Genomic DNA, 27367 nt, shown 5'->3' with positions numbered 1-27367 from the left:
GTTGATGTAGAGAGGAGTTGCAGTCTATCCATCGTGAACTGGAGGTTTTGTCTGAGCAATATTCTCAGAAGTGTTTGGAAAACGCACATTTGGCTCAAGCGCTGGAAGCAGAGAGACAGGCGCTGGGGCAGTGCCAGCGAGAGAACCAGAAACTGCATATACACAACCAGGTCAACCAAAACTTTCTGAAAACAGCCTGATAAAGAGACTAAACTCTTATAATTCAATTTAAATAATTGTTTTTAAGGTTTGTAAATTATAAATAATCTTTATTAATGGCAAAACAACCCATGCGAATAGGATACCAATTATAACTAATAGAAATCACCATACTTTATATAATGACATTTTTTGTATTTCAAGTTCTAAAATGTTATGTTTAAATATGCAAATGAGGCATTATCTAATTAAATTTGCATGCATTTCTAGAAACATTGGATGAAGGGAAACATTTTTTTTGACATTAGAGTCTCTTAGTGTTGTCACGAGACCAAAATTGTTGTTTTTCGATACCGATACCAAGTCAAGAATTGCGATACTTTTCAATACTTTTTCGATACTTTTCCTGAAAAGAAAAGTATTTCTTACTGTGCTCTTTGTTGTAATAACCTAATATAAATAAATCACTCACAAACATGCACATGCTTTGATTATAATCATATACCCTATATAGATTATTTTAGCTGATGATTTGTATGCTTTATTTTAGCAGCTTGCAAATTATTTATGCCATCTATGAAAGTTGGGGGGAAAGTTGTACACCTTAAACAAAAATAAAAACATAATACATCTTTTACAAATCCGGAACACGGTCATTCATAACATAGTTGATATTTATAAATTTAGGTATCGTGAGGTTTATCTGTTTATTTATCTATTTATCACTCCTTAAATCAGAAAATATCAGCCAGGAAAAATTAATCCTGTTTTTAGGAATGAAATGTAAAACCCTTCAGAAAATAGAAGTGGAGATTTCTGACTCATTTTGACTGTATTTCTGACTAAAACTCATTTTGAGGAAACGGCCTTCAAAGATATGGATTGTAATTGAAATCTACAACAAAATAGATAAAATAAAGTGTGATAAAATAAAAACCCTTAAAAGTGTATTTTTTTTAAACTGTTTATTTTCACATCTTCTCTCTTACCACAACAAGAAAAAAAGAGAAAAACCAAAAATAAAAATAAAATAATAACAAATAAATAATAATTGCAGGTCTACTACACAGGTATCACACATAAATGTCGAACGGGAATCCAAAAAAAATTTACATTTCTTAGTTTCAGTCCATATTATTACATGTTATTGTTTGCCATTCATGTCCAAAATACCCTTTAAGGGGAGACCAATCATTTACAAAAATCATAAGTGTAGTCCTCTGTAAAAGTGTAGTTTGGATGTGTGTTTTTTCCCCCCCCATTTATCTAAAACATGTTATAAAAAACCCAAATAACCTTACCCTGGCCACATTTTTGCCTGTATTCACTTGCGAGGTCATTAGTTCCCCATCATGATATAAACATAAACTTGCGTGTGTGTGTTACAGGAACTAAATCATCGTCTGAATGAGGAGATCACCAGAATGCACTCCTGCATCAGTGGAGACAAATTGACTTCCTCTCTGACTCAAGGCAAAGACATCTACGAACTGGAGGTACAGCCCAAACTCTGTCATCTGAATTTTCAATCAATCAATTAAAGGTGTCATGCACATTATCTAAATGTTGTTTGGCTGCAGGTTTTGCTGCGAGTGAAGGAGTCAGAGATCCAGTACCTCAAACAGGAAATAAACTCTCTCAAAGACGAGCTGCACACCGCACTTCGAGTAATACGCACACACACACACATGAGTTGTGTTTCTCTTTAACAGCTCTCCGAACACATTCTGATGTGTCGTTCACATGTGTTGCAGGATAAGAAGTATGCCTCAGATAAATACAAGGACATTTACACGGAGCTGAGTATCGTGAAGGCTAAAGCGGACTGTGACATTAACAAGCTGAGGGAGAAACTTCTGGCTGCTACTGAGGCTCTTGGGGAATTAGACGCTGAAGGAAGTGGCGTCACTGCGGGATACGGTAAGATATTTAAGGATTAGTTAAAGGGGTGGTTGATTATGATTTCACTTTTCTAACTTTAGTTAGTGTTACAATTTAAACCTAAAATATTTGAAAACAGAAATGTTGATTTCAATCACTATGTTTTTTACTGATACAAAATAGGGTCGATGTCAGTTTTTGGCTGATGCAAATTATTACAAAAAGGCCAAAAAGTGTGTGAACACAAATCTGTGTATATGTATGAGCTGAAGTGTATTTGTGTTCCATACAGACATTATGAAGTCAAAGAGTAACCCAGATTTCCTGAAGAAAGAAAAATCCAGACAGATGCGCGGGGTCAGGTCAAAGGTGAGAGTTCAGAGTGTGTGTGTCATAAATATTCTTGTCAGCCATTGACAACTCTGAATGTATTGATATTCCTGTACATTTATTTATGTTGTTTGTGTTTATGTGCTGTCACTCGATTAAAAATAAAAATTGACATAGAATATAATATACAAAAAGTCAATGTATAGTTTATTGTTAGTCAATGATACACTTCAATCCATTTTACATTCGAGTTTGCAATTTTATGCACAAAAATTATGCAATGTTTATTTATTTTTTCAGTTTTTTTATAGTAAGCTTGTTTCCGATACAGAATGAAAAACGTAATTGCAAATTTTGATATCACAATTCAGACTGTTTTCTAGTAAAAATAAGCTATACAGAATTAATTTGTTAATCTTATTTCTGAAGTATGAAACCGTGTACACGTGTGTGTGTGTGTCCTCTCATGTGTACGTTGCCCTGTCAGGCAGAGAGTGAGGGGTTTGTCGGGGGTAGCTGACCGCTGTGACCCCATCAGGTTCAACAGGTGAAGCATTCATCGCTCTTGTGAGAGTACGGCTCTGTTAGCATGGAATATGGAGCATATTGCACAGAATAATGTATCCCATAAAAATGCAAAGCGTCCCACTTCCATGTCCAGTGTGAGGAATTAAACGAAAGCATTACTGCCATTACTCTTATTTGACATATTTACACAAAATTTAATTAAAGTGCTCCTATTATGCTATTTTATAGGTTCCTAATTTTCTCCTACAATAGGTTTACAAGGTCAAAAATTAATTTTCTCATATATACATTGCAGCATCAGCTCTTTTCCCACGGAAACGCTTCAATAAAGGATTCATTCTCTGTAAACTCCTCCATTCTGAGAGCTGCTCTGCTCTGATTGGTCAAATGGACCAGTCTTTTGTGATTGGTTGACCAATCCACTTCTTGTTTTCCAGAGACAATAACTTAATTTGTCTTTGATCTTTGAAACTTAACACTAAACACACTATGTCAGAAGAAGTATAATAAGGTAAATAATAATAATAATAATTTTCATTTCCTTCAGTACTACATCTGGGTTTGATGGATATTCTTGGGTTTTCTCAGTTTAATTTTTTACCGGTCCAATCAGCGAACAGAGGGAGTGGCTGAGATCAATGACGTTGAGGTGCGCTAGTTGGATTTGTAGACATCCGCCACGACCAAAACGTTTTAAACTTCAACAGAGTTCCTGCCTTCAAGGAAGTTAACGCTTGTCAATGGAGAGTGTCCAGACCATAGATATACATAATAAAGGCTAGATGTCTCGTCCGCACTGCTGGCCAGTCATTGGAGGCCGACGTCCACACCTGGCGGCCATCTTGTCACAGTCAACTCGCTCGCTCACAGTCACTCGTAACATTGTGTTTTAATGATGTATGTACTTTTTAAATAACCATAACTTGCTCAATTTTCGACCGATTTTCTACCGGTTTGGTTTGTTGTAAACGTCAGAGATGTACTTACGTATGACACTGCACACTCAGACTGATCTCATGAAGTAGCGTGTGTATGACACGCCAATTTGTATTTCCATTTTTGGCGTGCTATCAAGACGCATAATCGCATTTTAGCGTGTTTATGAACGCCGTTGACTTAACGTTATTACTGTATATATAAATATATGACTTACCTCAACCCCGTCCCTAAACCTAACCGTCACTGGGGTTAATGGCATTTATGACTGGACATTTGACGGCGTGTCCAGACACGTGGAATCACTCGGACGTTAATAGCGTAGACATACGCGGACAGCTCAAAATGCGTATAGATCACACGCCACTTGACTCGAAAGTGGCATGTATGTTTACGCGAAAGTCATGATGTAATGTTGGCACACTTATGAATAATAAGTGTATCGATAAATAATCATCCAGAATAATCGCCACGTTAATGACGTTTGTAAGAAACCAAGCCGTTTGTAAATCCGTCAAGATTTCAACGAGATAAGAGTATTTGTGTTGGTTCACTCATCTTACATCAGAGCCCGCCAGAAAGATGGCCGCCGGTGATGACGATAGAGACGACATCTAGCCTTTATTATGGATATCTATGAACCGCGTCCGAGAGTCTGGTAGGACCAGGCTATAATAGGGGCACTTTAAAATGCTAAATTAGATGATGGAATTCCACTCACATGCGATGTGAAATTAACACATGTGTGACATACTGGAGTTTCAGCACAGGATCCCTGCTGTTTCATATCATATATTTGTTAAACACTAGGTGGTGTACATTGTATACTGTGCAGTATTTAGTAAGCTAGTATTCCATTTTGAACACAGCCTTTGAGTCCTGCATGAGCCCTACACCTGACCTGGTTTGGCAGGTCGACACATAACCAGCACTGGTCACATTTTTCTGAATGTTATGTGTTATTGCAGTGTGTGTTTTGCATTTATTTTTTTTTTTTTGGTGTTTGAGTAGACTTTATCCCTATTTGGATGGTAATTGTTTATAATTGAATATTTGCATAATTGACTTAAGTTGAAGTTATTCATGTGCTCCTCATGTGCACTACAAAGTCAGCTGTGGCTCTGATGATAACGGCCTGTTACTCAAAAGATTCACGTTAGAATTAAATCACAATAATGATTGGTTGTTTTGAGAAAAACACTGACATCAAGCACCACGGGTAAAACAATTACCGTCTTAATAGACTTTTGTGTGTTGTCATTTGTCTTGTATGTTTCTCTGTGATAAGCACTGAATATATTAAACAACTTAAAGGGACATTTAAGGAAATGTTTTTTTCCCTCAAACCCTGTTCTTTCACTTTCTTGGGAAATTGTTTTAAATCTATTTTTGTGTGCTTGTGGGGTAAACAGTCACCAAATAACATCTCAAATTCCTGCTAAAACATTCTTCATTACGTAATGACACGAGTAAATGAAGTGTCATGTGTCTCGTTTAGTGCTCGAAGGCAACGAGAGCGATCTAATAGTGTAATAATATAGAAAGCGGACACCCGTGTGTGTTCGGGGAGGACAGAGTGTTCATGTGAACGTCTTTTGCAGGTGTCGCGTTGCACAAAGTCTCAGACAGTGAATGACAGATTGATCTAAAACCATTTAGAGGAAAACAAGTGGATATAGAAACAGGCTTTGGTCTTGAATGTCCCTTTAAGCCGAGGAATGTGCATGTGTCCACGGTGGACTGTTGTGAAGTCAAGTTTAGAAATGAGTCAAACTGCCATGTCTGAAAAATATGATCAAGTGAAGTCATAAGAGTTGATCGTAATTAGTTTTGGTGGTTTAGACAAACTGTGTTTTTCAACAATACAATGAGCAAACATGAGGAAATGCAGTGTAACATGTGTTTATGTTAGGGCTGTCAAACGATTAATCGCATCCAAAATAAAAGTTTGTGTTTACATAATATATGTGTGGGTGCAGTGTGTATAATTATTTTATATATATTAATACACACACATGCTTGTATATATTTAAGAAATCTTTTCATGTATATACTGCACATAAATTTATATATAATTTATATTATGTATAATATAAATAACATTTTTAAATATATAAATAATTAATTATATATTATAATTAATAATGAATTAATTTCTGAATTATTTTATAATATATAAATAATATTTTTTCTTAAATATACATGTATGTGTGTGTCTTGTATATATATATATATAATAATAATAATTATACACAGTGCACCCACATATATTATGTAAACACAAACTTTTATTTTGGATGCGATTAATCGTTTGACAGCCCTAATTTATGTATTTATTTATTATTATTTATTTATATGTTGGCTTGTTTATTTGCATTTTTAAATGACAGACTTTCTAATTATTGTTGATATAAATATATATATATCTTTCTAAATATACTGTATATACAGCAGAGAATAGGATTTAATTGAATTTAAAGAACTGAAGAGAAAAATACTTTTGTAGTCATTTGTTTATTTATTTTTTTGTTAGCATTTTTTCAAATTTCAAAATTGCATTTTTTTACAGTTTTATCCAGTCTATTAAATACAGCCGACGATATAATTAACTGTAATTTATGTTGGCCATTGAAATTTTGTATTTTTAATAATTTGATTTTAATCTTTAAAATGATTAAATGATAAAACAGTTTTAGTCAGGCTATTAAAAACAGCAGAGAATATCATTTAATTGAACATTTTATTCGGTAAACATGGTTCATTTCATCCATTCTTTTTAAAAATAATTTTTCCACATTAGCTGGCAATGATATCAAAGTTGAGTTTTTCCTCATTAAAGTGTCATTTATGTGCGGTTAAAGATCACATGATTGAAATTAAAGGACTGTTTTTATTTATTTATTCCCAAGTATGAAACGCATCATATTTCTCTTTCTCTCTTTCACAGAGTTTGAAGGAGGGATTGACCGTACAGGAGAGGATGAAGCTCTTCGAAACGAAAGACTCCAGAAAGATATAACACTCTCTTGTTCCTCTTTGTATTCTTTTGTATCTTCTTGGTTGGTAGATGAAGCAGGGTGAAGAACTGTATCTTTCTGATTGTGTTGTAATATTGTTCAGTGAATTAAGGGAATTACGTTTCAATATTGACACGTCGTTTTGCCAACCGTCAGCTCTGATGAACCTCATATTTTGTACTTTTTTTGCTCTCTATAAGTCCTGAAGCTGTTCTTCATCATCATCACAGTATACATGAACACACTCAGTATTGAACTAGAACACTAGACGTGTGTCTTCCTCATCCGAACATCTTCTGAATGGAGAACTGGCTGCTGTCGTGACATTTTTATGAATATTCTGAGAGAAGAAGAATTATTGACACAGAGAGAGATGTTATTTTGCCAATGATATTGTAAATAAGTTGTGCGCGTGTACGTGATGACTCTTTTTCAGACTTTCTAGTACTGTAACCTCAAGATAAAATGACGCGGTAACGTGAGTGCGAGTGTTTTGTAGAGTGTTTTTGATCGTCTGAGAGATTACGTGCTTCGCTCATTTACTTGAGGAGAATCTAATTGCTGTTTTAATTGCTTTTGTGTTGCTTTTGGTTTATATGAACGTGCAAAATATAGAGCAACCAAACGTGATATCTGCTGTGTGTGTTGCGGCGTAAAGCGCTCGTTCGGCTACTGATAGTGAGCTTAATTCATCCTGTAATTCGACATTTTAACGGTTTCGTTGTGTTGTTCCAGATACTGGCTTTTGCATGAATATATGAAGCACTTTGAGTCATTGATATTTTTTTTGTGTTCTTGGTTTTGAAACATGTAATTCCATATTCCTTCTGCTCTAGAAGTCAGAAAGTATTGAACACACAACAAAGAAAGCTCACTGTATAATATTCAATATTTGCGATGTAAATATTTGGTTTTAGAGAAGATTTCTTTATCCTGTTCTCTGTCTGCATAGAGAAAAAAAAACTTTATATCTATCTGTACACGGTATGTCTACACCTAATTGCATATGTGTATGAATATTTTTATTTTGGTGTGTGTGAATGTGATGCATCTGTAATAAAATGTTTTTGAATCAGAAATAACGTTACACTGTTAAAAATCAAAATTGGATTTCTTTTTTGCCTTTAGCATGAGTATGTTAAGCTAGCGCTCCAAAACAATGACAAAATTCATATTTAGACGCTATAAGGAGAATTCACTCACTGATGATATCGTTCGGATTTTCTGTCCAATCAAAGGTTCTCTAGAATCTGAAGCTCCGCCCCCTATATTTTGTGCGATGAGTTGAACACGTGATCTTGTGACGCTGCTGACAGTTACACGCTAATCTAGTAATCTGATGCTCCACCACTGCCATTCACTGACTATTTTCACTGAGAAAGTTTCAAATGATTACATTGAAGCTTTAAATTTCGAAGTAGAAATACTGAAATTGTATTAAGATGTATAACGTACAATACGATAACAATAATCTTTTTATTTACGATGAAAACCCGTTTTGCAGTGTAGGACACGTCGCGTTTGAGGAGTAATGTTACTTCCGGCCAGCAGAGGGAGTCACGGATCTGCTTTACTTCTATGGCTTTACTCTTTGCTTGGTTCTTTATTATGCTTTTTTCTTTCTTCAAAGGCACCAGTGAGCAAGATAACACAACCAGTGATCCTGTCAGGGCGAATTATGGGCCATTATGGGCCAGTTTGAGTTATTTAGTAGCCTACTTTAAACAAAAAAATAAAAATGTTGCCTCTGCGACTATATCTGAAATTAAAAAAAAATATATATATATATATATATATATATATATATATATATAGGGCCTAAAGCCTGAAACCTGAAACCTAAAACTTAATCATATTGCCTGAAAATTTTTTATATATATATATAATTTTTCAGGCAATATGTTTTTAATGGTTTTAGATTAAGTTTTAGGTTTCAGGCTTTAATTTACCTGACTTGACCTTGTAGATTTTGGTTTTACAAGGGTTTTGAGTTCAAATTTTGACATTTTCTGTAATAAACTTTTGACAGCCAGTGGTAATTATGTAGTTTTGTTGAAAAAATGCAGGATTTTTGACATTTTGATAATGGTATCTTTTGTGAACACAAAATGCTTGATATCTGCCATGCGGAGGACCATTTTTATTTTTGGCTGAGCTATTCTTTTATGTTTGTATTTCAGACTTTTTAACTTTTTTCTGTGTTGATGAAAGGTTAAAGATAATTAGTTTCCCACTGTGAAACACGGTTCATCATATCTGCAACACAAAAGGACACTTTATTTTCACGCAATGATCTCTCACAACCCTGCATGAGGAAAAAAGATGTTATATGAATAATTCTTGAAATCCCTGATTTGCTGTAGTTTATTTCGCAGTGTTTATTGAGTGTCCGTGAATAATGAATCCAGCAGCTGAGGAGACTAACATGCTTCCTTCTATTAACGCTCTATGATCACAGTTATGTAAGTGCATATGTGGGTTTGGTGTGTGAAATCTCCATCATAAATGTATGTCACTCATCTCAAGCCATTCAAACCACACACCTTTCACTTTTTATGAACTTTCTGCATATTTTTATGATTCCGGGCTGACAACAAGAACTTTAACATAAGAATAATAGCATTTACACACACACACACACAAACATATATGTAAGATATTCTTTAAGAGTTTGGCTTCAATTCAATGCAACAGAGGTGTGCATGAGTCATTAACATCAAAGTGTGTGTAGTGTGTGTGTGGGAGATCTGTCCTCTGGACATTGGTAGAGTCCAAACTTTTGATTGCATGTTAAATGACAAACATTGATTTACATTATAATGTCTCAGTTGCATATTTAAGAAAACTTGTAAACTTGCAAAACAAGTTCTCAAACAGTGATATTTAATTAGTTGACATTTTTGCCCTATTCACCCGCATGGTGTCTTGCCTTAACTGCAGATAATTATTTCCATATTCAAAGAACTGTTATGTACAAATAAATATTGAAACTTTGCTGCAGGGTAATCGATGTCGTTAGCTGTAATAATGATCGAATCAATGTTGAGTTCACCCTATACTTTCCTGCTCTTGAATCATTATTCTCCCATGTAAGACGACGCAGGACACCTGGACCACAGCGGCCTGTCACGTTTCCATGGAAACAGAAACCACAGAGACGGAGCCAGAAGCATCCCGCTGGACGAGGTGTAGATACATGTATTAATAAACACATATGCAAATGATTAGTTGAAGGCATTACCAGCAGGCTACATCTGTTTCTCTGTGCAGACTCACTGGTTTTCTGTGTTAATGTCGTGTTTGATTAAGTTCTGCTGGGTAATTCATTTCGGCTAGTATATTATCATCACCTATTAAACATAAATACCTGGAATACCTGCGTCTTGGTCAACGGCGTCATTCAAAAATATGTGTAACAGTCAAACTTCCTTTTAAAAGGCATTTTCAACTTTTTTCAACAACGCTTTATCAAGCCAGCATTTGAGCTCACTTTAACTCACACTGCAACTCTTCACCGTGTTTCCAAAACAAAAGTGAAGTTAAAAACACATTCTCAATACAATTCTGAATGGCTGACGGTAAAAATGCTACTGTAAAAAACTGTCATTTCATAAACAATTAGTCCCCTTACTATTTACAGGGGGAAAAAATCTACTCTAACCTTGCATTTGATGTAATTTTACAGTAAAATACTGTACCATTTTGTTTTTGGAAGTAAAAAACAAAACAAATCATTGGCTAATTTACAGTAAAAAGCCATAAACTGATGACACATTTGATGGTTGTAAGTTACCCATTATGTTTCTTAGTTTTTTGCTATCAGTAGGGTTTATGTTAGTTTTTGTAATATGCTATTAACATTTCAGTTAATAAAATGCAATTTTTTACTGCAATTTTTTTTAGTGTGGTTAAAAAACTGATGACTTTCGAGAATGTGAAAAAGTTTGTACACCCATAGGCCTAAATGTTTGCATGTTTTCATAAGCGAGATTGGATGTGACCAGTCCGATTCTCAGTCTCTAAGATTTAGTTTCCAGTACAACACAAATTAAAATGGCGTTTTGTCTTCTAGCTTCAGTAGCAGGTGTCGTTCTCTCTGGCAGAGTCACGGCTCGTAGGCGTCTCTTGTCATTGTCTTTCATTCTCCTAAATTGGCTGTTTTCAACAGTTTTGCCCATTTCTCCCAGTACAGAAATGCAATATGATTCAGATCTCTGCTTTATATTTATTTAATTAATTTTGTTTTGTGGTCTGTTGTAAGATCCATATATTTGAATGTGTTCACAGGTGTATCATCTCATATAAAATCCTTTGGAGTAATAATGAAACGGCAGAAGAAGAGACTGATCTAGTATTCATTTTTTAACATTTTTGTCTTTCAGGTTTTTTTTTTTTTTTTACAAAAAAGTTGTACAGTACAGCTCACAAAAGTTATCATAATCTCTGTGCTTTCTCAATGAATACATTGCTTCACTTCACTTCAAACTGGTAAAATCGAAATGTTTTTGTCCTGATAAATTGTGGTTGATACATCACATATTGCTTTGATCTTTTCATTATTGCTGCATGAATGTACCCTTCATACTAACATACAGTGGCATAACACACACACACACACACACACACACACAGATAAGCAGCAGCATTCAATCTCCACAGTTTCTAATAATGAGTGATTATTTTGTCCCTCTCTTTAAAGCAATATTCCGGGGCAAATACAGCTAAAGCTCATCTCAAACATCTGTGACATGTTATCGATCACCTCAGACAACCTTATCCATTTGTTGATGAAAACAAGCCAAAATTGTGTTTGCACTTATAAGGCACGTCTATGGGGCAATAAAAGAAATAAATAAAAGAAATGTGCAGCATGATTTTTAAACTTATGTTAAAGCGGCTATATTCATTATGTCAAATCAAAATTAAATGTGTTATGTTAGCTCTAAAGTTTTGAGGTGGAACTAACTAACGCGGATGAACATCGTCTGCACTGAAGCGCCTGGCGTTTTCTCCAGGTAAAAAGTCTCTTTCTGCTGTTTTTGCACAAGAGTTACTGTTTACTGGCTTCATGCGTTCATGCCAGAAATTAAGAGATGGATTTATCTGTACACATCAAGGTAATTAAGTAGTTTTTATCAATAATTCCATGTCAACATGAAGGCTACAAAATTTAGTAAGCATTTTTTATATGATGTACACGGCTAACAAGCATCATCACGATGATTACGAAATACCAAAAACGTGATTATCATAAAATATAACACAAATATTGGATGAAATATGTTTTAATCAGATTTAATGAATTTTACTTTAGTTTTGGTATGTGAAATATATCGACATTTTCCTTATCCGCCATCTTGGATGGATTTTACTGAACTACGTCGACATCTGCTGGTCAAACTGCAAATTGTAACGAATCCTCTGCTCAAACATGGATTATAGACAGTTTTTACGAACCAATTGTAATGTTCAAGTAAATTGAACTTCAAGTTGTTCAAGTACTAGAACCAAGTTCTAGTAAATTCAATTAAATAGATCTAAATCATCTTTGATACATGCTTCAAATTACAGTTCGAAGCAAATTGTTAGATGTGCCTGGCTGCATGCGATGTCTCTAAAAAACAAAGACACTGACTGTTTTAAAGGAATAGTTTACCCAAAAATGAAATTTATATCCTTGCACTTCCCAGCTTTTTAATGGCATTGCAGATTGCCCGAGTTTTTTTTTAAGCTTTTTTAAGCTTAAAATCAAATTCATCCATCATACAAGTAAATTAGTGGGTTTATAAATGCCAAATGAACCGAAGTGATGGTGCAAAAAAAAAAAAAAAATCCATATTGAAAACTTTATAAACTATAATCACTGGCTTCAACGGCCGTATGCACGTTCATGATGCACGTTCATGTTCCGGCCTAAGGGTGACCTCTGACCCAACGTAGTTATAGTTAATTAAGAAAGTATATTTATATTTTTCTTGACTGGATTACTTTTATGATGGATGGATGTTATTTTTTTGAGCTTCTAGGCTAAATCTCTGGCACAAGTCAATGCCATTACAAAGCTTGGAAGAGCCAGGATATTATTTAATAGGCTATAGCTAACTCAGATTGTGTTTGGCTGAAAGAAAAAAGACATAGGCTATACACCTGGCTTGAGGGCGAGTAAATTGTGGGATAATTTATTGTTATTTTTGGGTGAATTATTCCTATAATGCCTTTCCCCCATAGACTGCCATAGTGCATTACTGTAAACATGATTTTTGTTTGCCTTTACATGAAGTTATGTCATTTCTGTAATAATTGACAGCTTTATTTAACCTGGAACATCCCTTTAAAATGAACTGCTAAAATGCATCAAGATGTTGTGAGGTTTTTGTCACAATAATAATAGAAAAGAGAAGATGATGAAATGCAGATTGCACTCAACACTCAGTCCGACCGTGTGCATAGATCAGTGAATACTATCATCAGATACTCAATCGTTATATTTCAGATTAGTTCGGCTTGTAGTTTCTTTTTAAAATATTAATAGAAATGCAGTAAATGTTGGCATTCTTGAATCCCATTCTTTTCATGAAAAATTCGGCAGGAAGTTGAAATATATTAAGACAGGTAAATGTATTAAAATACGACATTTGAAGGGAAGTTTCTGGATTCACACAGAGTTTTCTATCAGGCGTTTCTGTCTCAGGGACAAAAGAAAAGATTAAGTATCTAAACAGTTGATGATGATCATCCCAGTGAGTTCTCTGAAGATCTGCCGCTATATTAGGTTACATGGTGCAAACTGATAATGTCTACATTATATATATCTCTCTACCTAAATATAATATATCTCTATTTTGCTTTAAATATATCTAACAAGTATGCAGGAGCATGTTGTAGTTTTAGGAGTGTTTGCCATTCAACCTTCTCCTTGTGCGTCTCACATGAGGCATTGTGCTCAGCTGCACAAAACACACACACACACTCACTCACGCACACACACGCTCAGGTGCTTACATTGTTCACATGGTCTGTCTAGGTAGTGCAGTTGTAAAGGGGAATTTATCATGTCTCACTGATCAGTGTGTGTGTAGTTCTCCAGGGATAGTGTGCCCCGGCATTGCTTGTCATTTGTGCTTGGATTGAATGCAAAAATAAATTGACTAATATCTTTCTTCCTTATCTTTGTAAATGTAACATTGTCTTTGTTTTTCTCTTGCTAGAAATTAATATCGCACACAAAACCATGAATCTATGCAGAAATATTTACACATTAAAGGAATAGTACACCAAAAATAATGTAATTTTTTTTTTTTTGTCATAGTTTACTCTCCCTCATCATGTGAGTTTCAAATATGTATGGTGTTTTTTTGTTTTGTGGAACATTTTTTTTAAAGGAAAATGCTTTTCTATATAATGACAGTTTATAGTAGGGTTGCACAATTCAAAGTTGGAAACTTTCAATTGGAAATGGAATAAACAAAAAAAAATTAATTGTAGTTTAACTTAAATACTTAATTGAAAAAAAAAAACATATTACAGCTTAATCTTTGTTAAAACAACAATTTTAATGGAGCATATTTTGGGTGGGGAGGGGATGACGTGCTTTCGTTTCACATTTTGAATAGGATTTTGTTTTTTTGTGGGGGGGGGGGTCAAAAGAAATATGTTTATTTTATTCAACATTCATGTTAATTTGTTGTTGAATGAAAGATTTAATTAAAGTTCTACTCACAAATAAATCAAAAATGTTTTAAAATGTGCATTAGGTTGCATGCATGTCTGCTTATGGCCAAATAATATGTTTATATTTACTGTATGTTCGTACATGATACAGTTTATATAAATTTGTCCAATATAAATTTCCAACTTGGAATATTTCCCAAATTCCCCATGCAGCTGAACTGCCCATGCAAATTTACAGGAAATGTTCTGTCCCTTTGCAACCCTAGGTTATGGTGACCATGGCTTTTAAAAGTCCACATGACTGTATTCAGCCAAATTAAAGATTTCTTAAAATGAATATGATCCGAATATAAGTGTTTATAAATTATATAGAAACACACAAAAAGAAATATAATAGATATATTAAAAAAAATAATTTCATATTAAAGAATAATTAAGAATTTGATATATAATTTTAATATTATTATATATTTTTTTACATGTGTATATATATATTTTTTTTTATTATAACTTTTTAAAAATATATCCATTTGTATTCCAGTTGTGTAACTAAATCACTTTTTCAGAATAATTTTTTTTGGTGAACTATCCCTTTAAGAATCAAGAGTTTAACAGCTAAACTAGTATCATGAAACAAAACGAGGAAAAGATTCAAGTTTTCCGTGCAGGATAAAAAGATTCCTACTGCCTCTCTTTCTCTCTTCGAATCGGCATCTCCCCTCCGCTACACGTCGCTCCAGCTTTCACACATTCACCCGTTTGTTCATTGCTCATTCATTCACTCGCTCACTCTCTGCGTATGGCACTTTGCATTGTTCTGCATTTTAGAAGCTCCAGTGTCTCCAGGAACGAAAGTATCAAAAAGGTCATAGTAAAGGTTCATATCTCTGACTCCCTTCGGTATGACCTTTGCTCCGCACAGCGAGGGTTCTGCAGTCGTTCGAAATCGTGTCGAGGCGTTCTCTCCGGGCTGAGGCTCCTCGCTCGCTCTGGCTTTATCCTTTCCGGACTGTCGTCGTCCTCCTCTTCGTGGCTCAGGATCGCCAGCTCGTTCTCGTAGCAGAAGGAGTTGGCGCTGGGCACCACCAGGTACTTGTTCTCCATCATGTCCTTGGCACTGCAGCGAGGGGTGGACGGCACCTCGTAGGTCTTGTGGAAGTGAGAGTAATCGACCTTGTATTGGTTCTTTTCCTCAAACAGCACCGGCTCGAACCGATGCCCCCAGAGGATCTCGCTAGCCAAGTAGGAGCTTCTCGCCTGTGCCGTCATGGCCGTCGCCTCCACCATTCCCTCCAAGATGACCACGATCTCAAAATCCGCCGTTTCGAGATCCTGCTTAGCGACGCCGAACAGAGGACTCTCCTGGTCGATTTGATGCAGGATTGTGATTGGCGAGACTAGGAAGATGCGGTCCAGCCCTTTGTCGAACCCGACATTGATGTCCAGCTGGTCCAGTGGGATGTACTCGCCTTCGACGGTAACCCGCGGTTTGATGAGCTGCGCTCGCACGTGCGCCTCGACGATGTGACTCTTTCGCAGGTTCCCCACCCGCCACATCAAGCACAGTTTCCCGTCACGCATGGCGATGATGGCGTTTTGCGAGAACAACAGAGTCTGCGCCCGCTTCTTAGGACGCGCCATTTTGGCCATGATCGCTCCGATCATGAAGCAGTCGATGATGCTGCCCACGATGGACTGGAAGACCACGAGAAACACCGCGAGAGGACATTCTTCCGTCACGCAGCGGAACCCATAACCGATGGTCGTTTGCGTCTCGATTGAGAACAGGAACGCCGCGATGAAACCGTTCACCTGCAGAACGCACGGCGTGAAGTTGTCGTCGCCCGCCGGGTTGTCCAGATCACCGTGGAGAAGCGCGAGAACCCAAAACGCCAAGCCGAACGCCAACCAGGAAATCACGAAGACTAGCGTGAAAACGATCACTAGGTAGCGCCAGCGGATGTCCACGCAAGTGGTGAATATGTCCGCCAGGTAGCGCTGGGACTTCTCGTCCATGTTGGTGAACTGCACATTGCACTGTCCATTCTTCTTCACGAAGCGGTTGCGACTTTTCCGTCGGGTGTGGATTTTGCCGTTGCCGTATCCATTCATCCCTCCGCCATGCATGGTGGTTAAACGCAGAGCATCCTCCTCCGTCGACACGATACTGTAGCGACCCATCCGACCCACGCTCATCCTCTTTAGCGCTCCACCTTCCTATTTTTCCAATCTGGTGTTCCCTCTCTTTTTTGGAGCGGTTTAGTAGTAGTACGAGTCCAGGGTGGTGGGTGGTTTAGTTGTAGTGATGTTGGGTCAAATCCAATCACCAGTAGAAGCACTTCGGTTTCCTCAGACCCTTGGGAAAAACAAACAGATCACCATCAGTTTATAAAACTGTAAATGAGAGTGGTGGCATTTGAGAGTGACTCTGCATATAAAAACGTTCTTGTTTCAAAGTAATCGGTTTAGCAGATGTTTTTTTTTGCAGTATTTTACGTAGGGTTGGGTATCGAGAATCGAGTATCGATTGGAACCGGGACTAACTTTTCGTTTTTCCCGGAATCGTTCAAAAGTTAAAATTTCGATTCCTAGTTTCGATATTCACAGTCCGCCGAGCAGAAGAAGAAACCGCTGAACAACACCAACGAAGAAGCGTCTACCGGAAGTGTTAGCATAACCGCGTGAGTCGAACATGAGTAGCTTACGTCGGCGGTCCAAAGTGTGGCTTCACTTTTCTAAAAATAACGAAATCTCGGCAAAATGCAAAATTTGTGACAAAAGGAGTATTTTTACAGAAGGAGTATTTCCTTCAGAAAGGATTATTTCCTTCAGAAAGACCATTGGTTAGCAAGGTTAGCTAAACTTTTTTGACCCTGCCTCTTAGAAGAATCGGAATCGAGAATCGTTAGGAACCGAAATCGAAACAAGGAATCGGAATCAGAATCGTTCAAATTCAAACGATACCCAACCCTAATTTTACGTTACGTTAAAGAAAAAAATAGTAAAAAGCTTTTTTAAATTGAACTAATTGTTTTATTTTGTTTGTCTCTCCGAAGAATACATGCAACGCTGCCATAAAATGTGATCGAAAGGAGCCTTGATGGCTTAAAATGCGCTCTAGGTTGGAAGGTAACTAGATTTTAGAGCCAAAATTTGCCAAAAGGAGTGTTTTCACCTACTTACTTCAGTTTTACCTTGATTCAGACTGTGACATTGGTGCGTGTCTGATGTTTGGACAAAAAACAACCATAAAGATGAATTGAGGCTGTTTTGTTTTGGGCAGTGTTCACTCACTCGAGTCCGAGTCGAGACCAAGACCAGAGAGAGTCGAGTCCGAGTCAAGACCCAGTCCATAGAGAGTCGAGTCTGAGACCAGAGACGGTCAAGTCCGAGTCGGGACCGAGACCAGTGAGGGTTGATTACCTAATTTACTTTTAATTACTTAGAGAAATCCTTTTTTTTTTTTTTACTGAATTTACTTAGAGTTTAAAAAATATGACCAGTTTAGGGTAAAAAGGCCACATAGTAGGTGGCGTTAAAAGTAATTTTATTACAATTTGTCATGCGCAGTTGCGCACTAGAAAATCAACAATCACTGGGCGTGTCAATCAATTTAAAGAAACATTTTATTAACATACATTAATAATCATGAAAAATATTTTGAATTGAACTCGAGTGGACTCGGGAATAAGTCCGAGTCCTAAAAAAAAAAAAAGTCCAAATGCACACGAGTCCATGACAAGACCATTAAAATATGGTCTCGAGACCGAGTCCGAGACGAGTCCGAGTCTCGAGTACTACAACACTGGTTTTGGGGTCAGTTGTTTTGCTGATATTATTGATATTAGTTTGGCATTGCACTGGCTGGATATTGTATGAAATTGGTGAGTCGAGGCATGAACGCTCGCTGGATTCATTTCAGGTTTCTCATGTATGTGTTTTTGTTCTCGGCTCCTACATTATTGATCAGAGCTCTGTTTTAAAGCTGCTTGACACAACAGAGATGTTCTGGCTATCCGATCACACACACACACACAGCCAGATATCCCTCATGAGGCTTGAATCTTACCCTTCAAAACGCCAAAGATGACGTAAACGGGGTATTAACAATATTGTGCGAGTGCCCCGTGTGTTTGAGAGTGTTTGCGCACACATACTTGAGTTTTAAACACATCATTCAGACACTCAGGAGACCAGTGTCTGTATGAGGCTTTGGCGATGGGTGCCGTCCCACAATCCTCTAGAGATGCTAAGTGGGTTGAAGGGGGGGAGGGTACTGAGTTAGCTGGGCATACACAGAAAATTAAGATAAGACTTGGAAAAAATGAAGGTTATGAAGCAAAAAAATAGGAGAGAGAGAGAGACAGAACTGATGTACGACAAAGACCAAGAAGGGAGGAAACCCTGTGGCCTGATATCTAAATATATACAGTCAGCTCTCCGAGAGGTTTCGTGCTTTATTTGTCTGGCCTGCTTCTGCATATCATAGAGCGACGTCATTACTGTCACACTTACACTTCCCTTTTTTATTTATGTTCTGGAGAACATCAGTGTTATTTATTATAGTATTTATTACATTTTGAATTGGCTTTTATTTTCATTTTGAATGTAAGTTTGTTTTAGTCATTTTGTAGTTTATTGTTAAAAATTATTTGTAATAGTTTTAGTTAATAATAACAAAACCCGAGAACCATGTCCATTTAAAGCTGCAGTCTGCAGTTTTTCCTCTTTGTCGCCATCTCTGTTTGAAATCTGCAATTGCAGTCAATCGCCTAATTATCAACAATGGGCCTGTCACCACAGCTGGAAAAAATCCAAACACTGCTTTCCCATCATGTAGGCTACTACACTTTCCATAACTCATTGCCTTGACTCATTATGATCTCATTACTTCCACCTGTGTCTCATTATCTTGTTAACGCTTGCCTATTTAAGCCCTGTGTTTTCGCTCATTCTTTGCGAAGTCTTGTATGTTGTTACGCTGCATTTCTGAGCTTTATCCTTGTTTCCTGTCTTAGTTATTTGATTATCTACCCATATCCTGGGTTTTCTCCCCTGTTGCTTTTTTGGAATGTTGTATATGGACTATGATCTGGATTGTCCCAATAAAGCTGCATTTATATCCTCAACCCAAGTCTCGGAGCAATCCGTATTCGTAATATTAAGTAATATAAAATCTCTTTGCATTTTCTTTACATTTTCTGACCAAACTTTAAGTGGTGTTTACTTGTGCAAAAGTTTCCTCCATGATGCTAGGGTGTTTTGGGTGGTTGCCAGGGTGTTGCTATGCACTTTTAAAGTGTGATTTAGAATGTGTCAGGGTTGTTAGGGGATTAGAGGTTGATGTTGCCTACTTGTCTAAAGCCGTATACACATTGTATGATCTATTATAGTCCTTTACGACTGTTGCTTGTCAGAATACAGCATTGTAGGGTCTCAGTTGTCATTAGGGATTTACATCATCAATTTGTGACACGTTTGGTTACTAAGCTGCATTTTATGTGGGATAGAAATGGTGGCTGGCTACTAGCAAACACAAATCTCTAGTGTTAATTTTGGTTATGGCTTTTCTTGAAAAGTAGACTGGAAGAAAATGAAGACGTGTGTGTGGAGCAAGTTGACTTTGTCACACTAATTGCTTGACATCATCAGGTTGTTCCTATACATTTTTGATTTGATAGGCGAAGTCACACTGTGGATTGTGTCTCAAAACTTCTGACGCTGCCAGAATTTCACTTTTAATCGCAATGTTCATTAATCGGCTGTCAAACCAGCGATCAAAAACTTTTCAGATTTTGGCCAAGGATCAGAGCAATCTTTAAGGATTTACAAAATTTGTTTCATACGGCCAAAATCATTCAGCGTGACCCGGCCCGACCTCAAGTTTCTGTTCTCTAGATCCATCTAGTTACTATATGAAGAGAATACGCTTTTTGTGATTTTTCTTTTTTCCCCTTCCTTTTCACAATTTTCATAACAGGGTCTGTTTGTTTGGTGAGATACTGATACTGATGTCTGATAACATCATTACATAATTACAGCGGCTGAAGCGTCTCTGTGCTGTCTGCCTTCTACCTGAAAACATGATACCTGATCTGTGCACACACACTCATGCATTCATACACACACAGAAACACCATAGTGTTGTCTTGTATCTGAGCTCTCGGTGTCTTGGATCATCCCAGGGCCATCAACAGCATCAGGCCACAGTTGTCTCGAGTAACAGAGTTTGAAAGAGAAAGCTTGTGAATGCTTTAGATAAAAATCTGCAATCCTGCAACTAAACCGTCAGATTGGTAAAATGTAAATAGATCGAAATAAATAAATTACACTAAATAAAAACATGATTTTTCATGCAATTAAATGCATTCACTGAAAATTAAAGTAAATTACACTAAATAAAAACATGATTTTTCATGCAATTAAATGCATTCACTGAAAATTAAAGTTTTAATGCACAAAGTTGCGCCAGTGAAAGTTATTTTAAGGGTCAGATGAGTTAGAAATGGCACTTTAGCAACTGTTCTGAATGTAGAAATGTAGAAATTGTGAAGTATTGTGCATGAATAAGAAGCAATCTTTTATCAGAAAGTGACCTAAGTAAAGTTGTGAGTGTGACGTGTGTTGGCTGATGTTTGGGTTGTGGTTCACCCTCAGGAGGGAGTTGACTTGTAAGGGAACGGTGAGTTCTAGGTTGTAGCAGCAGATTTGACCGGAGAATGTCATGATGTCTGTCCGTGAACCGAAGCGGAGCCGAATGTAGGTCATGGGAATGACAGAGGCAGGGAGATTTTTCACAAGTATATTTTGACACGAAAATATAGAACATGTAGCCTAACACAAATGAGCTATTGTTGCATGACCTGAAGCAGAAAGTTAAAGGATTTAAGTTATACGGTTAACTCAATATACTTACATATTGAAGTATCAGTGTAAAAACAAACTTACTCAATCAAATTTAGGTAACAATTTGCACTCTATTTGTTTTTAGTAATGTTCATCCCATATGTTGAGCAAATCTAACAATGCTATACCAACTAAAAATTACCTATAAAAAGTGAGTAATATGACAGGGTTCCAGCCGGGTCTTAAAAAGCCTAAAGCATTGAGTTTATTCATTTGGAAATAATACCTTAAAAAGACTTTAAAAAGGCTTGAATTTTGACGTCTGGGTCTTAAAAATTGTGCTGTATTTGTAACTCCTCAAAAGTTTCATTTGTCAACCACAATTATTATGATTTTCGATGTTTATTGTTCAGGGGTATCTCAGTTCCCCATATTCCCAGCATGGAATAAGTAGCTAATGTTAAAAAACAACTTAACATTGTTCGGCAAACTTTCTTGTGGCCTCCTGAAATGTTTTTATTTTTCACATCTGCTTGGCTTATCATCTTTTACATTTCACATTTGAAAAATAAATGAACACAAGGATGCTGGTAGGAACATGGAATAGGTATAATTTTTATATAAATGGTCTTGAAAACGTCTTAAAAAGACTTTTTTTAACTCTATGTACTTGTGATGTTATTGAATGTTTAAATTTGATATGTCATACATAACTGAACATTAAACATGGCTTTGCCTTTACTCAAAAACACATAAAATAACACTTCATTTCAACTTCATGATCAAGCCATGCAAAGCACGCTGGGAACTAAAAATCCACCGCACAGTTTCAGTTAATGCTGCAACTCCGAAATAGAAAGTAAACTTTGAACTTTTACATATTTAAGTAGATTGGACACAATTAGATTAAGTAGAAACATACTCAGCAATTGTTTTGCTTTAATTCATTTTAAAGTAAATTTACCAAGCATTTTTTTGTAAGTAAAAGTTGTTACTGTATGTCAAGTCAAAATATAATATTATAAGAACAAGACTACAAGGTCACATCAACAGATGCTGTGATGTCGACAGCGTCTCTAGTTGCGATAGATAAACCAACCAACGGTTTGTCACTCTCAAATTCTCTCTGTTGGCTTTTAATCAGGTTACCATGTGGTCGATTAATAATTGAATAATTTGCAGTATTGAATTGCGTTTTATCATCATCTAACTTTGCAGAAACCTTGAGATGGCGGGTGAGATTCTGTCCAGAAAGTGTAGATGAGAGGAATTACTGTCACATTGTGTTTTGACCTCGCATATGTTGATTTGGTCGAACTTCAAAGCCTACGGTAATCTCCAAACACTCGTATTTGACTTAGTTTAAATGTGACAGACTGACATTTTTCTTTTAACATCATTTGACATCCTAAGAGAGCCGTTGTTATGATATGGAGATGATTATGATCATGATTAATGACTCCATGTTTCGCCGCTTGTGGCCTAGTTTTCTGCAGTATTTAATGCCGATCTGACATTACCTGCTGTTTTCTTCATGCAGTTTCTGTCTCACCGCAATGTTGGTGACACTTAAAAAAAATTGCATTATGCAATGCTTGACAGATCATTAGGTAATGTTAAAATGATATTGTTAAAAAGCCTTTTCATGCATATTCATATTAGAACTTGTAACTTTTGCTCTGATCTTATATAAAATATATAGTTATTACATAGTTCAAATTTTACTGTATTATTTTAATTGTTGTGTTTAATGGTACATGCAGATACCAGACTATTGCATGCTCATCTGTGCCTTAAAAAGCAAAAAATTATTATTATTATTATTATTATTATTATCATGCAAAGTAAAGCCCTAGTCGGATAGTTTGAGTCCATGTGAAAGTGGTCAGTGATGCATTTCTACACGTCTGGTTGAATTATTCATGCATGTGGATTTACATTGTTTTGTTGGTCATCATCATGATGGTGGTGATTCTTTATCATTTTAGCCTGTGTAAAAACTATAAAATACTCCAGAATGGGATTTTTGCAGCAACACCACATCTTTTTTCTTATTGTGAAGAACTTTTTTTCACCATGAAGAGCCTTTTCGTCGGATGTCAAAGGTTCTTTATGGGAGCGTCAATGTCAATAAAGAACCTTTTTATTTAGAAGTGTATCAGATGAACGAGTAGTTTGGAGGGTGAGAGGAGCTCTGACCTCTTTAGCAGGGTAACGGATGACATTAAGATGACCTTCATACTCTCACACACACTTTTATCTGTGCACACCTCGCTTTCTGTGTCAACATTTTTAGCCTAGTAGTTCCTGAAAAGAAGGAGCATGTGTGAATCGGGGACAAATGAGCTAAATCTGACCTAAGTCAGAGTTTAAGTTTTCTTTTCGTGTTTGCTGTGTGGGTTCGTTATTCAAAGCTTGAAGTCTGTTATGAATGTCAGGGATAATAATATCCGAGATAAAGGCTCATTCTGTCCACTATTATAAGTACGGCTTATTTTCGGCAGCAAAAATTCTGGGAATATTCTCTGGGAATATAACTTTCTGCTCAATATCAGGTCATTATAATCGGGTCAGTTAACGATGTTCTAATGAAGTTCAGTGACTGATTCTTGCCAGCACACATTAAAACATTTATGCATTGGGACTTAAAATAGCTGTTAAATAATTCATTAGTGTTAATATTTCTTATTATTAATAGAAATATTGGATAATATAATTACTAGTTGTTTCATATTATATTCCTATTTCATTTTTATTGTATCTAAACAGTTTGTACAATTTAGTTTTATGATTATTCTTGAACTGATGCATTGATAAACGTGTAGACCCCAGCTCGTTGTTTAACCCTTTATGAACTTTAATTTGCATTGATGTAATATGTGATAATTGTGCATATAATTGAGATTCTAGCAGCTGAAAGTATATAAATACCAACACATGGTAAAGTTTTAGATGGATGTTGCTTACCTTGCGTTTTGTGAGGGGTCCTCGCCCTCTGAGTGTGTGTGTGTGCTATGGCGTTGTGGTTGCGTTATCCAAACTGGAGCATTTGATGAGAGCTTGTGATGGGGATCCAGAGCTCTGCCATCTCTACCTCACACACACTCATTGTCCATTTCAGATTCATATCCTATCCTCCACTTGTTTTTTCATTCTTACCATTTTAAAAGCACATATATTCCAGATCAGAAACAGAGAAACGGCCCCAAACACTCACTCCAGTTGAATAAGTGAATGAGTTCTGAATCAAAGCATCAGTGAGCTCGTGATGGTCATGAAGAAACACTTCAGTTTGGAGAAGTGCATGTCCTCCTCCTCTTCCTCCTCTTCCTCCACTCCTGATGGATGAAGCACTGTCCTGTTTTCTGTCAGATCTTCTTGTCCCCCCAAAACGCGGGAGGAATACGGCAGTTCTCGGTCACACACCTGCTTGCTTCATCTTCCATCAGATCTATCAGTACTGCACTTTTCTCATCTCTGTCTGTGTCTCTCGCTCGCTCTTTCTCTCTCACCCCTCCGCTCGTTTCTCCCTCCCACGGCACAAGCGCTCCAGCGTTTTGTCACTTGATGCTCTGCTGTGGTCATACGGGCACACACACTCACACATTCACACACACACGGAGACAAACTTTCTCCATCCTCCTCTATGAAAAGGTTTATATTCACAGCACTCGTGACACTTTCATGACATCTGAGCGCATTTACCACCAAATCACAACGACATTACCGTTTTATCATCCTTATTAGATTCTCGTTACTGTAATTCAGACATTTGAAGTGTATTAAGCATTAGAATACATTAATTTAAAAATAAAATCAGTACAAATGAACAAATACTATCATAATGGATAAATGTTTTACAGTTAAATTTAATTATTTTTACTGGATAATAGTAAAGAGTTTTATAGTACAATAACTTTAATTTTAAAATCATCAAATATTAAAGGCAGTACAATAAATACTATTATAATTAGGGCTGGATTAAAAATAAAATAAAAGTTTGTGTTTACATAATATATGTGTGTTTGTTGTGTATAATTATGTTGCACACGTGCATGTATATATTTAAGAATTATTTGCACGTAAATGCTGTGTATAAATACATAATCTATATATGAATAACACATTTTCTTAAATATATATATGCATATGTGTGTATTTATACATACAAAATAATTATACACAGCACACACACACATATTATGTAAACACAAACATTTATTTTGCGATTAATTGCAATTAATCTTTGCACAACCCCAATTCTAATGTATAGATGTTTTACAATTAAAATTTTTAGTGTAATAGGAAAGTATTATAGTATAATATTTGTATTAAATTATAATATTAGCACATTTAGTACAACACCATTTTAATGTATACAGTAAATATATATTACAGTTTACATATTTAAATTGTTTTACTGTATTGTAGTCAAAAGTATTATAGTACAATAATTAACACTTAACATTAAGGTTTCACTTGTTAACATTATTTAACTATATTAGTTTATTTTTACAAAATTGCAAATAATTTTTTTTACAAAAAAGTTGCATTTGTTAATGCTCTTAGAAATAATGAACAGTGAACAATTCGATTTTCACACTGACTGACGTTAAAAAAGATTACTAAATGCTTTAAATTTATTTTGCTCATTGTTATTTCATATTTGCTATTTACTAATGTTAATAAGTGAGACCTTATTGTAAAGTGTTACCATTTTTTTATTATAAAATCAAAATATATAAAAGGCTATCATAATGTATGATTTTGTTTTCATTTACAGTAATGCGATTGGATTTTACGTGTTTAATCTCATGACAGAATGTCACAATGCAACAAATATGGATGACGCACGCATTGAACGCATTGAGTTCTTTTGTTAGTATCACAAAATATTACTAACTTTAACTAATAGTGCCGCTTTTCTTCTAGGTTTTTCCATTTCTGGCATTCAATTTTTTGAAGTATTTGCCACAATTTTAGCTCAGAAGTGTTGATACTACTGTACCAATCATCAGCGGGTCTGTCTTTACCCACACAACTGTGAAGATGTCAGTTTTCATTAAAACAGTTGTGAAACTCTCTGTGTGTCCATGTGTGTGTGTGTGTGTGTGTATGCGTGTCCATGCGTGTGTGTGTGTGTGTGTGTCCGGCGGGCAGGTTCTGAACACTTGATGTCTCCATGGTGATTGGCACACTGTCAGCTCTTGCAGTGTTTTAGGTGTTTCCTGGAGAGAGTCGGGGTCTCCATGGTGATCTTGAGCTCAGCATCATCACGGTTTCCAAAAATGAAACAGATAGATGAATGGAAATGTGAAGCGCTGGAGGCTTAAACCGGAGCGTGACACACAGACCTGTTGAGGAGCGCTCACACTGATGTCATTGCAGCAGTCAGTGGGGCTTTTCTGTAGGGCATTATTATTGTTATACGTTTTAAAGCACATGCCAATGGTGTTTCCCAATCAAAACTTTCCACTAGGATGTTGCTAAAGTGTTGTTCCAAGTATGTTTAACATGCAGATATAGGCTACGTCCACATTAATCCGGATACATTTGAAAACGGGGTTTTCGTTTAAAAACGCTCTCCGTCCACACTAGCGTTTTCAGGTGTTTTCCGACAAACGTTAGTGTGGATGAGAAACTTCTAAATTCACTTTACTGCGCATGCGTGAAACTTCACAAAAGCTCACTGAGATGATACAGATGGGGAAATAAATAATAATGTCATCGCACAATAACAGGATAATTTTATTTAGCAAAATATCTCACCATCATGGATGCGTCCAGGGCGCATTCAATTTGGTCTAAAACGCAACTGCTCTCCTGTTTTGCCGCAGGACAGCAAATGTGAGTAGACTATATTATCTGTCATCTTTGCAGTACTGTGCTATGAAGAATAGCACATATTAAGTAACATGGAAAGTAACATATTTTAGAAATAGTGTAAAAATGAACACATAACAGGCACAATACCGATAAACATGAATATCTCTTGGTAC

General features: G+C 36.2%; 2 protein-coding genes across 10 annotated transcripts in view; one reads left to right on the top strand and one right to left on the bottom strand.

Moving 5' to 3' along the window:
• Positions 1-7933, top strand: part of mpripa (myosin phosphatase Rho interacting protein a) — a 46659-nt gene extending 38726 nt beyond the window's left edge. For 7 of the 9 annotated variants that reach the window (XM_039684484.2, XM_089125867.1, XM_039684491.2 and 4 more), the window contains 6 exons: positions 11-170; positions 1548-1655; positions 1740-1826; positions 1914-2079; positions 2333-2409; positions 6782-7933. In XM_039684484.2, coding sequence (XP_039540418.2) covers positions 11-170; positions 1548-1655; positions 1740-1826; positions 1914-2079; positions 2333-2409; positions 6782-6853 — 670 coding nt within the window. In that variant the 3' untranslated portion in view covers positions 6854-7933. Of the gene's footprint in view, positions 1-10; positions 171-1547; positions 1656-1739; positions 1827-1913; positions 2080-2332; positions 2410-2857; positions 2918-6781 lie in introns of all 9 variants that reach the window. The other 2 variants (XM_089125865.1, XM_089125866.1) reach the window with 2 other exon arrangements.
• Positions 7934-11064: 3131 nt separating this feature from the next.
• On the bottom strand, positions 11065-24866 carry kcnj12a (potassium inwardly rectifying channel subfamily J member 12a). The gene is made up of 2 exons (XM_039684533.2): positions 24336-24866; positions 11065-16878 (listed from the first exon to the last, which is right to left on the bottom strand). Exon 2 carries the CDS (start codon positions 16716-16718, stop codon positions 15402-15404), a length of 1317 nt encoding a protein of 438 aa, XP_039540467.1. The 5' UTR covers positions 16719-16878; positions 24336-24866; the 3' UTR covers positions 11065-15401.
• Positions 24867-27367: the final 2501 nt, after the last annotated feature.

The sequence above is a fragment of the Pimephales promelas genome, chromosome 22 (genome assembly GCF_988280905.1).
Source record: "Pimephales promelas chromosome 22, fPimPro1.hap1.1, whole genome shotgun sequence".
Classification (NCBI taxonomy): Eukaryota; Metazoa; Chordata; class Actinopteri; order Cypriniformes; family Leuciscidae; genus Pimephales; species Pimephales promelas.
The sequence above is the reverse complement of the archived record's forward strand: the minus strand, read 5'-3'. Positions and strand labels throughout refer to the sequence as shown.